The sequence below is a fragment of the Calliphora vicina genome, chromosome 3, assembly GCF_958450345.1.
Source record: "Calliphora vicina chromosome 3, idCalVici1.1, whole genome shotgun sequence".
Lineage (NCBI taxonomy): Eukaryota > Metazoa > Arthropoda > Insecta > Diptera > Calliphoridae > Calliphora > Calliphora vicina.
Window position 1 is genome coordinate 104,217,073 of NC_088782.1, and position 17,005 is coordinate 104,234,077.

Below are 17,005 nucleotides of genomic sequence, written 5' to 3' on the forward strand. Positions count from 1 at the left end.
TGTAGACAAAAATACTAATATTCCCGCGAGTATTAAGGTCATGTTGTGTATTACAAGTTTCCATAATCACAAGAATCTCAGCCTGAAAAACACTATATTCATTCGGAAGACGGTATCCAAAGTTTGTCACAGAAAACACCAGAACCAACACCAAAGCTTATTATAGAGCCGTCTGGTGTCATATTTATACACTAGATTACCCCTACACTACTCACTCCTATAGGGAATTAAGACCTTGAACACCTTATCAAAATCTGTATAATATAGTCCAAAGGTTGGTGTACGATCAATGGCAGTAGGCCAAGAACACCCTTTCTGGATTTCTAACAACCAGTTGCGTTAAGCCTAGCTGTGCTGCAGGCAGAGTTGGCCAATGGCCTCTGAAAGACCAGTTATGCCAATGCAAGCTGATCTCTGGACTTTATATAGTTGGTTTCAAAATAGTTACTTCAAGTTTCCGTCCACCATACAAGAGATCCGTAAGAATTGGATCAATTTAACTATGTTGGGATAAAGACATCTTACGACAGTTGGAGTAGGCCCTCTTGTTGCCCACTTCAGTTCCCATGATAATTTACAGTCTAGGATAATATCTAGATATTTTGCATTATTTGAGAGGGAGATTTCGCAGTTTTTCAACCGTGGATGTCTGAAGCTTGGAATATTGTTATTGTCGAGAAAAGTACAAGTTCTGTTTTGCCTGGATTTACCCCAAGAAGCCAGCAGAGGGAATGTAAGGTTATAAATGAGTCAGCAGAGAAATAGAGAAGCTTATGCCAAGGAGTGTCAGCAGAATATATTTAAGATAGAAGGAAATGCAACCAGTTCCAAAAGATGATCAAGCACAATAATACAAGATCGCATGCACAGCAGCACATACTGATCCACAATTAACAAGAAACATTTATTAAACATTTGAGATTGCTTTAGTTACACCATCGTTTCGCATTTTTAAACCCGGAATAACCAAAAATATTAGTCGAACAACCACCTTAAAGTATAACGATCGACTCACTTTCTCAGTCGATACAAATGTCTTCTCGAAATAGGACTTTTTTGTCATAAATGTCTGATTTAACGAGCATAAATCTAATAAAATGTTGGAATCCAAAAAAAAATTTAATAAAAATAACTAGTCATATATCCCATATAAGGCCAACTTCCGAAAATTACTTACTCTTGTTACCAAAATGGTTTAACATTTTGTAAAATGCTATTTTTTCTCGCCCAACTGTAGTTTAAAAAGTAACGACAAAAGTTTTTTACTAAATACAAAATGAGAACAAAAAAAAAACAATTTTAAAAATCCCAATTTTTGTACAAATTCTCTTACACTGTTCGTATGTCTGACAATTCTTAAAGGTAGCTGGAAATTGCCACAATTTGTAAGGGATTATTATTGAATTGAAAGAGAGTAGAAAGACAAATACGCACTGCTGCACCACACAATTTCTAAAGAAAATAGTCGTAACAATTTCTATTAAATCCTTTGGAAAAAGTGCTTTAAACCAACATCGCAACGTAATGACTCTTTACTAAAACATTAAACAGGGGCAAATGTACTACAACACTTGTCTTCAGTTGATCCCTTTTTTGTTGGAAGCACCGGGGAAAAAAGCTAAATAAATATAAAAAGTAAAGTAATAAATAGAAATCGTGTGTTGGCTATGAAGCCATAAAATTGTACAAGGATTTGGATGACGGTTTGTTGTTTGTCAAATCCTTCGCTGCTAAGAAAATTGTTACAATTTGTAAGTTTATGACTTTTTGGCTTTAGTTTTAGCTCTTCTTTTCCATACAAATTTCCCAGACATGTTTCCATTTTATTTTTGTTTTGCAGGTATTTACTTGTGTTTAAGTATCAAACTCATTTTATTTAATGGTCGTCGAGAAATAAAAAACACCTTGTTATAGATTTAGATTTGCAGGTGATATTTTTTTGTTTCGGTGAATTTTGTACGAGTTTATTTTTATACTATATTTGAAACAAAATGTTTTATTTTCTTGTTAATGTTACAAATGTATTACATTGAGATTTTATGTTTGCGATTTATTTTGTGGAGTTACAATTTATTACAATTTTGTTGGAGATTTATTGTTGCCAGGGTAATTGATTGAAAATAAATTTTAAAGTGCTTTAAAAGCATTTTAAAACTGTTTGTAATAAAATACAAATCCTTAAGTTGAAATCCTATTCCTTAGAAAGACAAATTCCAAACAACAATTTTAAAATATTTATTGAAACATTAGTTAACACTTTACAAAGATACAGCAAATTTATAATAAAATTACTCCTCATCACCGGGAACTGGCCGCAGCATCATTTCAACAAATTTCAAAGAATACATATAGTTATGCCAGTGATACCAATTGATGCCGCCTCTGCAGGAACGGGCTCCCTGCAAATATGGACCATTTAAATGGCTAAAATAAAAGCAAACAAAATTAAATTATTATGAGAAATTTTAGGATTCCTAAACTATATACCTCGAATAACAATTATCAAACCACCAGCCACCCTTATAATCCTTAGCACAATTCGATGTTGGATTATTATCATTATCTTGATCTTTCGTCGAGAACTTTCGTCCCATATGATAACTCATTGAATCACCGGCATCACCACTATACTCGCCCAACTCAACAATGGCGTATTTATCATCTTCACCGCCAATCACAAATTTATCATACTTGGCATAACGTGTTTTATGCTCAAAATCTTCCATTATAATTAACAATTCCTGCGATGCGCTAGATGTCATTTCATGAAGATTTTCCAGGCCAATGAAAAATTCCGCTTGCGAATTGCCAAAGCCCTCCTTATACTCATCCCATGTGCGATAGAAATCTTCGGAACCATCTTGTCGCCTTTGAATTACAGTCCAATCGGGATTTTGATTGACAATTTTTATAATAGATTTCTTGATGTATGCTATATCTTCGGAAAATTGTTTCAGGAAGAGTTCTTGTTGGGCTTGTCTGTGCAAGTAAATATTAAAAGTAAATGAGAAAAATGTTTTATTTTAAAAATATTGTTTTCCATTCTAATAAAGCTAATTAAGAAAAAAAAATTATTTTTATTCGAATGAATTCAATTTTTCAGTTTAAAATATAAAAATATTCAATCAATAATTGCCTAATAATCGAATATATAAATAGAAATATTGAAGAAAAACTCTCAAATAAACAAAACTAATCTATATATATTAAAATCTTTGTTTGTTTGTCTGTGACTTATAGGAGAATAAACCTATGGGCCGATCCTCTTAAAATTGTTACTGAATTTTGAAATGTTATGTGGGCGTGGCACTTCCCATAAGAAGTAAATAGTTATTATGGAATATCTTGATAATTGTGAAATCCGCAAACATTCGTGGAATTTACTTCGGTATCAGTATGCGCTTCTTGGCTGAAAATGGTCGGAATTTGAAAAATGGGCGTGATACCATCCATACCAAATAAATAGTTATTATCGAATACTGTAACTGTGACTGTCTTCAAACTTTCCATTAGTCAAATTTACAGAATCTGGCCGTTTTGTAATACACATATCCCTTGCTTTACACGATACATTTTTACACGATTTCACTTTTACACGATTTTTCTGGGTTTCGTGTACATCGAGGGATGTGGAAATTACCTCGATTTACATGATTTTTTTAAATATTCTTAGCAAAAATTATTTTTTTTCCGTAAATTTTATTTATACATATAATATATTTTCGACAGATGCAAAAAATTTACAAGATTGTATAAAACGTGTTGAATTGATTTATACTGCACTCAGGCAATCACTGCCCAAAGGCTGTTGGACACATTTGTGGCCAGATGTAGGAGAAAATGGCACATACATTGGAAGGAGAAGGTTTTTGAGCAGGTGATATTGAAGAATAAATATGATGACCGAAACAAACGACAACGATTCCGATGATGAAGTTATGGAGTCAGTATCATTGACAACAACAAATATTAGTGAATGGCATGAATTAGGCTGAAAATTGGGAAAACAATTTTTAAAAATTACGCAAATATTAATAGAGCCCTCGCATTCCTATTTAAAGGGACTTTAGGTAGGTTTATAAGGACTTTAACAATAAATCAAGACAAGTTTTAATTACAAATTATATTTTCAAATCTGTACGAACTGATGTTATCTCCAATTTTCAACTATCGAACTAGAAACCCATGAACAATTATCTAGTGAGGAAAGTGATATGTCGCCCTCCAAATGATACGATCAGTAGTGGAAGACAGTGATAAAGAATTGATTGGAAGTTATGACTGATACATACCATAAATAATAGAAATATATTTCCAATTGTTTTTTTAATGAACTGACATGTTTTTATGACATCCATTTATTTTGCTTCATTAAGGCCTGGTAACTTATCAAAATTTTAAACATAGTTAAGGCTAATCAATGTTTAAATAAAATATCTTTTGCGTTAACTAATCTTTCTAACAATTGTTATATTATTTCAGTTGTTATACCATCATATTTAGGTGGAGGGTATTTAAGATTCGGCACAGCCGAATATAGTACTCTTACTTGTATGAAAAAAAAAATATTTAAATATTGATTATGCCTCAACTATATTTAAAATTATGATAAGTTACCCGCCCTCAATGCTTTAACTACAAAGTATACTTTACTTAAAAATAAATGAATTTTCTAAACATAATTTTAAATTTATTTGTATTTTTTTGGATTTTAAACAATTTTTCTGAAGAATAATAAATAAAAAAAATACATTTCAAGAAAATCGGGAAAGATTTGGATCCGTTATTAGCAAGAAAGCTGACTAAGCTAGTTAAAAAAAATTGTAATTTTCAAACTGGAATAAATTGTAAGAGATAATATATCTCTTCCAGTAGATTTTATATATATAAATATTTCAAATCAAATCGAGAAAAAAATGTTGGCATAATTTTTAAACTTTTAATTTGGGTCATTGTGACACCCCCTTTGTGTTTTAAGCTCAAATTCAAAATTTGAAGTTATTTCTTTGAACATGGGACATTTTATTAAAATTAGGCTGTCCGTTTAGAGGTTACATATTTATTTCTGCAATGTGCACTGCACAGAATCGAAAATTTTTGGAAATAAATCTGGCATTTCTAAACGGCTAGTTCGATCGGGATAAAATTTTACGTGGGCATAGCCAAGGAGCACTCTAGTTTAAGTTATTAAAATGGGCCATAAAACTGCTCCAGGGGTGTCGATATGGGGGCTCAAAGTAGGGTACATGTAAAAATTTTAAACAAGTGATATTTTTTTGTTTCCCATCCGATATCAAAGTTTTTAAAATTTTTGAAAAGCGCTCGGCTAAGTCTTTAAAAAATATGCGTGTGCTATTTATCTCTTCTACTTTTCGAGTTATTGGCATTTAAAAATTTTAAATATATAGGTCATAATTTTGGACCTAATGGACTTGAATTTATTTGTTACTTAGACAACTAAATTTGCAATAATACACAAAAGATTTGACGTTAATGTCTAATATGGATCATAAAATAAACGATTTTCAATTTAAATATTAAAAACAAGTAATATAATACCATACACTAAGTAAAAGAGTAAAAACATTTTTCTTTTAAAATTTCAATAATTTGTATTTTTGAGTGATTTTCGGAAGTGGGCCTTATATGGGGGCTATGACCAATTATGAACCGATCACCATGAAATTAGGTCGTGTGATTTGTGTCTATATGAAAGTTTAATACGTTGAATTTTGTGAGTATACCAAAATTTTTAAGCGATTTATGCACGTTAAAGTGATTTTCGGAAGCTGGTCTATATGGGAGCTATGACTAATTATGGACCGATCGTAACAAAATTTGGTGACTTGAATTTTGTATATATAAAACTTATTTGAAGGCGAATTTGTGGAGATGCATTTATAAATTAAACATTTATGACCGATAAAGTCCAATTTCGGAAGGACATTTGTATGGGGGCTAGGTGAAATAATGGACCGATTTCAGCCAGTTTCAATAGGCTTAGTCCTTGGGCCGAAAAAATAATATGTACCAAATTTGAGCGAAATTTCTTCAAAATTGTGACATGTACTCTGTGCACAAGGTTTACATGGACAGCCAGCCAGCCGACCAGACGGACGGACGGACATCGTTTAATAGACTCAGAAAGTGATTCTAAGTCGATCGGTATACTTTAAGGTGGTGTTAGACTAATATTTTTGGGCGTTATAAACATCTGCACAAACGCATAATACCCTCCCCACTATTGTGGTTCAGGGTATACAAAATAGTAGATTTTTGCTGTTTTTGGGCGAAAAGTTGACCTAACTCTTTTTTTTATTAAAAAAAACTTTCTTGAAGAATATATAATAATTTTATATTTTACCCTATAGGCAAAATTGTAAAAATACCATTTTTGGGATTTTCGCTCCAATTTTTAGGAATTGCGGGATACCCTTTGACAAGTTTTTTTACATCTTGTTATTTAGAATGACAAACTTCAAAAACGTTGATAATTTCATTGAGTTTCGTTAATAAATAAAGATTTTATTACCTAATAGATTAGGGTATTCAATTAATCGGGTTTCTAGTTTAATCGGTTAATCGAGCAAATAATAAGGTTTATATTTATTCGGCTAATAATCGGTTAATTTAAAATTATTCGATCAACCGAGTAATTTCTATTTTAAATTGAAAATACAACAACGAATTTTGTGTACAAAAACATAAAAAAACAGCAAATAAGGTATTTGATATCATTTTTGTAAACATATCGCCTATTTTCTGCAACAACGTCATAACTTAAAATCCGTGTTTTATAAACTGAGTAATACAAAATAGGCGCTGTTCTGTAATCTTTCATATAGATTCATCAGTTTTCAAAAAAGTCAATTATTTTTTGTTGTAAACATCAAAATTAAAATTCATGTTAAATATTTGATAAGTAAAAATTTGGGTTAAATACAGATTATAAAGATATTAGCATCTATTATTTATATTTCTGAAATCGCATGATTTGTATATTTTTTTCTATAGATTTAATAAAACTTTTCTTGGAAAAAAACTCTCTCGCTGATTGTATATGTAGATTTTGATTAATTTAATAGTTTCGTTTAGTTATGATAAAAGAATCATTTCAAAAAAAGTTTCATCTATACATGTAAATACAAACAAAGTTTCTAATACATGTAAATTAAATATGTCAGTTGTTATACATACTCATTTATCATGTTTATTGGATGTTCAAAAAATGTTTAATTTGAAATTTGTATTGAAATGGAAAAATAAATACAAAAAAATTGTTTAAAGTGCAAAAAACAGGAATTTCGGTTAATCGACACAAATTAATCGGTTTATTTGTTATTTGAAAATCGGCAATTTCAAATTATTCGAACAGTTAACCGTCCAAAATTAATCGGTTAACCGATTAACGGTTAATCGGTTGAATACCCTAGTAGCTATATACTAATGTTAGTTCTTCAAGTTTCTCAAAAAAATGTATCTTATTAAGAAAAGTGAGAAGTGAAAAGAAGGCAATATATTAAAAATTAAAATTTCCGAATTTTTTAATTTTTTTTCTTTACAAACCATCTCCTGAAAATTTCGAATCGAATAAAAAAAAATCCGCCAAATCGTTCCAGCCGTTCTCATGTGATGCCATTACATACATGGACCATTTCATTTTTATATATATAGATTACATATTCATTGAGTTTCTAAAACTAAAATTTATATCAAAATTTTAATAAGATTGCATATATTAGGAACAATTTGATTCACATTTATTCCAAGCTATATTTTTTTTGTTTAGATAAGTTAATTTTTGGTCTTACAAAAAAAATTTTAAGTCAATATCTCAATTAGATTCAAAAATATGCCACGTTTGTTTTTTCAAGACCTAGCGGAGCGCTTTCCAAAAATATAAAAATCTTTGAAATCGGATAGGAAACAAAAAAATTGCAGGTGTTTAAAAATTTTACATGTCGAAGGTACCTACTTTTGTATAGCCAATTTTAATATCTTAAACTCGATATATCCTTGGCTACGCCCACGTCAAATTTTATCTCGATCGGACCAGCCGTTTAGAAATGCCAGATTTGTTTCCAAAAAATTTGATTTTACCCCACTGTGCGCTGTTTGAACGAAAAGGTGGAATTATCGGAACCATACCCTCTATAGAAAAACATAGACAAAAATAATATGATCAGGAATGTTTCAGGAAAGCATGTGATTACTTTCAAGGAAAGCATACTTTGACATTCTTAGTACAATGACTACTAAGAGTTTCAAAGCGTGCATTACTCGCAAGTAATCACAATCATCTAAGACACATCTGTCTCTTGTGGATAACTCTTGTCGATGTTACGTTTGATATCTACCGTCGAAAACGATATTTAGAAAATTTAAAGAAAATTATAAAAATGAACACGTTTTTCCCTCATAGGTCAACAAGAACAAATTTATGTCTGTAATTCTGTTTATTTTGGCACAAAACGATGAATCGTCTAGAGGCTAATTAATATTAGGTCATTAACACGTTTTTGGTGTATTCTATAAGATATTCAGAATCCGCGATGTTCAAATATATACTTAAAATCCATCCACTACCTCATTGAAAATAATCTTATAATTAAATTTATTACCTTTTATTTAAATCACTTATGTTTTTCTTTAGTTCAGCATCATCATAAACCTGCAACAAATTGAATTTTTAATTAAATTATTACAACTTCACCACAACTAAACATTTTTTCATACTTTTATCTGCACGGGAGTAGTGGGAGCAGGAGATTTCCTTTTCCCAGTAGTAGCAACAGTTGCAAGCTGTATGTCTTCGATATTAGCAGTTGTTTTAGTTTTAACATTTACTTCAGCATTTGTAGCTGGAGTTGCGTTCCCGGAAGCAATTTCACTTTTTATATTTTGAACTAATGCCAAAATGAATAAAATTATGAGAAAATTCATCGTTATAATACTTTCAACTGTTGGTTTAAAACTAATTTCAATTTGGAAAATTGTGTGCATTTTAATGCAGTTGTTTACTTTTATTTAAAGCAATACCTTAAAAATAAAACAGAAAATCAATTATAAGAACAAATCAAACAGTAGAATGGCAATTATTGTGTTTCTAAAAATAAATCTATAACAAAATTTAAAATATTGTTGTTTATATTTTGAATAAATTTTATTTACATTTTCTTTTAGGTTTTTGTAGTTAGTTTTAGGAGTTTTGGAATTATTTTGTTAACGATATCGACATTCTACTGTTTATGTTTATTCAATTTTAGATTTGGCAAAAATTCATGGCTAATGGCAAACTACTAGCAAAAATCACGCCAACTTTTTCATTAAATGCAAAAGCAAATATAGCCAAGGAAAATGCCAAATGACATTGAAGAAAAATAAACGACCACAACTTGCACTTCTACTATGTACAAGTGAGTAGAGCACATGACATTGTAAAACAAGTACAAGAGCATGGCCTTTTTTCAAATTCAAGGAAAACATTTTAATTGAACGGCAAATACAATAATGAAGGTAAATATGAAGGTAATAGAATTCTAACTAAACGCAGGATTTCGCTTGATTTTCATTTTAACTTTGAAAGTAAAAAAATATATATGGGCAAAAACACACTTTTCATTGAAAATCTATGAAACCGACCTTAATTGTTTATTAGAATAAAGACTGAGCTCAATATATTATTTTTCAATGACGTGGATTTTTTATAACATTTTTAGGATTTTTTCTGTCTTGTGGTTAGTCAATTAATCATCTCTAGATGTACTTAGCTGTACAAAGTTTTTGTTGCTCGCAAAATTTATTTAGATTTTTATCTCCTGAACATCTAACTTAATGGCCAACTGATCTAATGGACTTTGTCATATCTAGCAATATATATAATATGATATATCTATATAGATCTTATGATTTATATTCTGATCATTCTCCTGTAATAGTTACTTATTGAGAGAGATCTAATATGCCAAGATTCTCTAAGGACTGACTCTACTTAAAGACAAATTAGCTATAACATAAACAAGTAAGAAAGTACCCTACACTAAGTAAAAGAGCAAAAACATTTTTCTTTTAAAATTTCAATAATTTATATTTTTGAGTGATTTTCGGAAGTGGGCCTTATATGGGAGCTATGACCAATTATGGACCGATCACCATGAAATTAGGTCGTGTGATTTATGTCTATATTAAAGTTAACTATGTTGAATTTTGTGTGTATACCGAAATTTTTGCACGATTTATGCACGTTAAAGTGATTTTCGGAAGCGGGTCTATATGGTAGCTATGACTAATTATGAACCAATCGTAATAAAATTTGGTGAAATGAATTTTGTGTATATAAAACTTATTTGGAGGGGAATTTGTGAAGATACATTTATAAATTAAACAATTATGACCGATAAAGTCCAATTTCGGAAGGACATTTGAATGGGGGCTAGGAGAAATAATGGACTGATTTCAGTTAGTTTCAATAGGCTTAGTCCTTGGGCCGAAGAAATAATATGTACCAAATTTGATAGAAATATCTTCAAAATTGCGACCTGTGGTGACCTGTCAGCCGACCAGCCACCCAGCCAGACGGACGGATGGACATCGTTTAATCGACTCAGAAAGTGATTCTAAGTCGATCGGTATACTTTAAGGTGGGTGTTAGACTATGGTGGTGTAGGGTATAAATATCAGTGACATCACGTGTTTATTTCAATTTCGGAAATCGAAAAACATATTATCCAAAAGAGAAAACTCAGAAGAGAGTGGCAGGGACTGTCCATAGTACGGATACTGAAAAGAACCATAGAAAGTTTGACGAATACCAAATTCACAAAGCCCTCAAAGAAAAGCTTACGGTATCTGGGCACTTAGTGTTATAGAAAAAGCCAAAGTCTTTGCTGATCATCTAATTGCCCGACCAAGAGATCTAGTAAAATAAGCATTTGTTACGACAATGGATAATGCTGCCCAATTCGATATTAGTCCATATGATATTATTAAAAACAATTGAAATTAAACCTGAAAAAGTCACATATAAATACATATGTAAATGTCTTTGTAAGTTTGTTTGACAATCATACATATATGTACGGCTGTGCCGATTTTATTGAATTTGCGAACATAAAGAGGTCCTTACTTGGAAGCATCAAAAGGCTATATATTTTTTCATAACTTGGACCATAAAGGTATAAAAAGTTGATACCTTTAATTTTTAAACATTGAATATTTGTTTAAAAGGAAAACATATTTAATTTAGATCACTATAGTCACAAAAATATGTATTTAGAAAGTACCTTTTCTAAAGTCTACCTTCAAGGGAGCTAAAACGGGTTAAATTAGAATTGTATGTTTATCCATATTTATGTCGGTTTATTTGTCTGTTTGTGCCATATAGGAGGCTAAACCACTGCACGGTTGTCAATTCGGGCCAAAAATCCATAACTTCTTTATTTCTTCATAAAAATTGTTGAAATTTGGTATTTGCATTAAGAATAACATATTTCGATTTTCAAATACATCGTTTGGCCATAAAAGCATGGACGTTCAAAAAGTATCAAAAAAATAGCATGTACTGAAATTTAGTTCAAAAATAAAGAATAACATAAGTGATCGAACAAAATTGGTCATTCAATTTTCGGATACATATACAGGGTTTGGCCAAATAATCATGTACGTTTTAAAAGTATCAACAAAAATTAGTTTATTCAAGTAAATGACTGAAATTTGGTCCAAAAATAACTTGTTGAAAAAATGGTCGTACAAATTTCGGAATACATATACAGGGTTTGGCCAAACAATCATGGACGGTTTGAAATTATTGGAAAAATTAGGTTATTCATGTAAATGCCTGATATTTGGTGTGTTAAGAACAACACACTTGATACATCGGAAAAAAATTTAGAAATTGCATACAGAGTTTGACCAAATAAACATTAACGTTATAAAAGTATCGAAAGAAGTGTGTATAATTTATGGAAATGGATTTAATTAGGTTTATAATTAAAAATAACATAAATGATTCATTGAAAAAAATTTCAACATACAAATAAATGGTTTGGCCAAATAAGCATAGACGAAAATAACTCTCAAACTTTAATAATTTTTTGAAATTGACCAAAAAAATACAAAATAATTTTTCTAATATTAAAATGACAAGAAAAAACAATTAACTTTACATTAGGAAGGACAAACAGATTACTTTTAATTTTTAAATTTTAAGTGGGCGTGGCACATCCCATACAAAGTTGATAGTTATTATGGAATTTCTGGTGAACTATCATTGTGAAAGTCATAAAATTTCTCAGGATTTACTTCGGTACCATTGTGCACTATTTGTCTCAAATGGACGGTATTGTATTAGTGGGCGTGGCATCTATCATTCAAAGTAAATTTTTCGAATATCTGGAGTATTATAATTGTGAAAGTCTCCAAACTTCATATGAACCAATTTCTTATCATTGCATGAAGTTCGACGAAAAATGGGAGGAATCGGAACTGGGGTTGAGTCACCTCCCATACAAAGTCAATAGTTATTTCTAAATATTTTAAGAAATATAATTATGATATTCTTTGAATGAAAAATTAAATTTTACAGTTATTTTTTTAATTTTTTCTTTTAAAAAGCATTAAATTTTTTATTGCTGCATAAATCACCGCATACAATTTACTAACAAATGTAAATTTTTATATTGATACCATCTTCACAGAAAAAATTTAAAAATTTTGTATTTTATTCGCATATACCTGTGACTTAAGAAAATGTCACATGAAATAGTACAACGGGGACAAAAGGCTCGGTGGCCAGTTCACATCGCCTCCACGTGGAATGACCATGCCCTCAAATCTTTCGTGCAGAATGTCCAATGTGGCGTCCTGATGAAACTACATGTCGTTGGCGTCAATATCATCCAATTCAGGCCAAAAACATTATCCTGACAACATCCTTAAATATTCAAATAAAAAATGGTACTTAATTAAAAGCTTAAATTCCGCAGATTTTAAGTTGATACAAAACTCCGGTTTGCTCTTACAAACACTGCTAAGAAACAAAAATCTAAAACAAAATTTACTCAAATTTTAACAAAATTTTGTTTTTGTCAATATACTTACAATATTAGTAATTTTCAATAGCTAATAATTACAGAGACCCTTTAAATTGCTGGTTACTGCTATTATATGGAAAATTTAAATCGATATTGTCAAATATACACATTCTCCACTAACATACATACATTTCTTGTGCTTATTTTCACAGAATATTCCCATAATAATCCTTTGTAAAATGTGAGGAAAATACCCCTGATAATTGGTAATACAATTACCTTAACAATCAAAGTCCCATTGATTGTCTATTGTAAACTATGTGAGATTTGGTACTCTAATGCACTCATAGTCACTCACTCTATCTATGTAAGAAGGACATAACACTAGGAACGAGTATGTGTCTACATACTCGTATTCATTTTGCTAACTTTACTATTGCTGCAAATGTTTTGTTTTCTTTTTATAGTCCATTGTTTTTCCTAAGCCTTTAAATTGCCACAGATCTCTAACATTCTCCCTAAATGTGAAACATAATGCCAGGTACTTATTCACACATACATACAGAGAAATACTGTATACGACGATGGAAGTAAAGGACATTGGCAAAAGGATTTGTAATAGGAAACAGTGAAAGGTATTGTAGTTGTAGTGGAGAATCTTGTAATGCTAATCAAAAGAACAACTATTCAGGGTGCATCGAATAGGAATATAAACAAATACTTGTCAATCGGAAACCGATATGGGTAGTCGAATATACTATATTTAGAGGAATTTAAGCAGAATTGTTTTCGATGATGCCTATATTGAAAAGTAATGCCTTTTTTTCATGGATAACTAGACTGCTTTAAGTGTTTCTATAGCTGATAATATCAAGACCGATACGCCTAAAGAGAAAGAACACATTCAGATCAATTTACAAACCTGTCAAATTTATTCAGGAGGTAAGCTTTTTACCTCCAGCATATGAAAAAAGGATAACCTAATATCGACAAAAGACTAAGAAAGATAGCGAAGAGGTTTGACAAACATTAAAGCCGAAAACCGCCAAACCCAACAAAGTCATTAGACACATGTGGTGCCCTCAGTTAAGCTAAACAGCAAGTTTACTATTGACCTCCGGGATGTTTGAATTATCCCAACAGACAATGTTGCTATGAGTGTCCCATCTTTGACAAGTGAACACGATATTGATCTAGCGCCTGCATACCTTCCGGGTAAAGTCACTTCAATTCAATAGATAAATTTTGGTTAGACAGTATGCTAGAGCCTCTGGGAGAAGGTTTCCCAATGAAATACGCATAGGAATGCACACCGAATGTGATTTATCCAAATAATATTTTAAACTGGGAAGAAAGCATGTTCTAAACTGTCAAGTGCTACAAAAAACCAAAATTGCTATCAATTATCTCCTATAACTTAGGATATATTCACACTTTACCAACCCTACTCCAGTCTTCTGTCATATTTTCCAATCCTGGTGAAGCCATTAACTTGGAATACTGAGGAATAGAGCAAGGATTTAGCTGTTTGAATCACTTATAATAATTCACTCAGGGAATATAATATGCCACCAATGAAATCCTTCCGAATGCTATAAGTCAGCATAACATTATATAACAGGATCAAGACTATTTGTATGATGCTGTGATATAAATAATCCATGACAAATGGAAAGCTTGCAACCCTGCTGCGCAAAGACGGACTTGTGAAATTCTTTTGGACATTCTTCCATTCCTGCCTAGATCTTCTGGACGTAACGCATTTTATGAGCGCTATTTATATTTAGCTCTTAAATATCTCGTGGACTGGATTACATTTATTCTTGTCTACATCAATTGGGGGAAACATTTTGACATTTACATTGATAGAACACATTTGGGGCATGGTTGTTGTAGTAGCAGTGATTGCTGACTTGACAGCGGCTTCGTGGGAATGTTTGTACATCTTGGTGATGTTCCATTTTTCATTTATGTTTCAAAGGTAAATGTCAGACGTACCTCATTCCTGGTAAGAGTTTATTAATTTAAATTCGCTGCTATCTCATCTAGTACAGCGGGAATTCAGTGACCCCAGGAGTTTGTCTTATTTGGATCATTGATGAGGTCAATTCGGGGACGCTGTGGTTAGAACCTAAATTGGGTCAATGGTTGTTGTATGTGGAGTCAGAACTATACACTTTGAATTTTATATGCTGGGAGTTTTTAAGCCATAGACCATATGTTGGACTGGTTTAAGAGTCCGAATGCTGCTGCTTTGATAATTATTCTGGGCTTTGCTGATTGACTAGATTACTGTGATTATATAGCTCTGATCTGTGCAGTCAATGAGCGAAAATTTGCCAACTGTATGGTCCTTGCAAGTCACACAAGGGCGGTGATAGACTCATTGACTCTATCCGGTGTTAAGAGACAAAGACGTCCTAAAGGCATCGTGCAGCTAGGGCGTCGCGGCAGGTATGCACGATAATCTTGAACACGAAAATCAACGATGACTGACCAGAAGCTTTTCACAAGGTGGCTTTCTATTCCCAGAACAGTTTAACCTGGTTATTTTCAACATAAATAAATAGGAAACTATTCATCTACTCCCAATATAAACTTTTAATGGTACAAGAAAGTAGGTCATTGTATTTTAATACCTATCGAATCGTCTTTGAACGGCTTAGATAATGAAGTATATATCAGGTTCCTGACTACAGGATATCTGTGTTAGTATTGCACAGGACGGTGTCCTCATAAAGAGTTTACAATACGTTTTTATATATTTTCTTGGGGATGATCCCTACTCAAGCAATTCATTATGTTGGAACTAAGAAAATAGATTAGTGGAGAGAGGACAGAGGAAGTAGTGTATGTGTATTAGAGTGACTATCGAATTTTGAAATCGGACGACGATTTCGGGACGCTCATCGAGGTCAAAGGTCAGATATATGCAAAATTTAACAATTTATATGAAATAAATTTGTGTAACTCCTTAACTTTCCGCATTATTTTACAGAAATAAGTAGATTTATTTATAATAATGCAAATTACAGTAAAAAAATCTTTTGAAGATTAATCCTTTATCTCAAAATGACCAACAAACTGTATTATCGCTAAAATTCGTAAAAAATACATATTTTTTAGTTTTTGTAAATTTTGTAAATTTAGCTACTAAATAATTACTTTTGCAATTGAATGTAAAATAATCGAAATGTGTAAGTAATTTTCTATGTAAGGAGATATAAATGACAAAAATTGGTTAAAAATATTAAAGTTATTAAAAATTCCCCTGGCCATTAACGTGTCTCAGGCTACTAGAAATCTAGAATCTAAAAAAAAAATCAGCTGCCACCCTAATGTGTATATTATATTAAAAATATTCCTACTTTCAACATAGAAGTCTTGTACGCTCCACTGTCCAATCAACCATAAACTGATGGGCCCTCGTTGATGAACGTGTGTAGGGCATAAAATACGGATATCGTAAACAAATTTCCTAATTTCAGCAGAACACATTCCACTGTTGTATCGATAGAACAGTAAAACATAACCCATCGTGCTTCGATCCCATAAGTTGCTCTAAAATACATGGGCACCGACCCGGACTTCATAAATAATACTCTATTCGCACAATCCCATTCAGAGATTTTCACACGATCTTGATTATGAGTATTACTCATGTTTTGTCTCGTTGTCTTAATCTTCAATAGAATTTGCATATAATTGAAGGATTACGAATGGAAATTGTTGCTATCATCTGCAAAGAAATAGATGTAAAGTTTGTCGTAGAAAATTAAAAAATAGGATACGAGAAAGAACGTAGCCAAAATTCAACTTTGAACTTGTCTGATGAGATCATGACTATAGAATATCATATACTGCGATCTCTGAGAAAGCTCGATATAAATTGATCAAAGTTATAATCGATACCAAAAGCAATAGTTTTCGATCAAAATGGAATAATGACAGACCCTATCGAACGCCTTAGAAAT

The 17,005-nt window shown here is 31.5% G+C and overlaps 1 protein-coding gene across 1 annotated transcript in view; it reads right to left on the bottom strand.

The window, feature by feature from the left end:
• Nucleotides 1-14,976, bottom strand: part of LOC135955662 (microfibril-associated glycoprotein 4-like) — an 80,698-nt gene extending 65,722 nt beyond the window's left edge. Inside the window, exons 1-5 of the mRNA XM_065506021.1 lie at nucleotides 14,847-14,976; nucleotides 8,737-8,906; nucleotides 8,622-8,671; nucleotides 2,488-2,979; nucleotides 2,293-2,424 (exon numbers count right to left, since the gene is read on the bottom strand). Of these exons, the coding sequence (XP_065362093.1) occupies nucleotides 2,293-2,424; nucleotides 2,488-2,979; nucleotides 8,622-8,671; nucleotides 8,737-8,906; nucleotides 14,847-14,976 (974 nt within the window). The remainder of the gene's footprint in view (nucleotides 1-2,292; nucleotides 2,425-2,487; nucleotides 2,980-8,621; nucleotides 8,672-8,736; nucleotides 8,907-14,846) is intronic.
• Nucleotides 14,977-17,005: the final 2,029 nt, after the last annotated feature.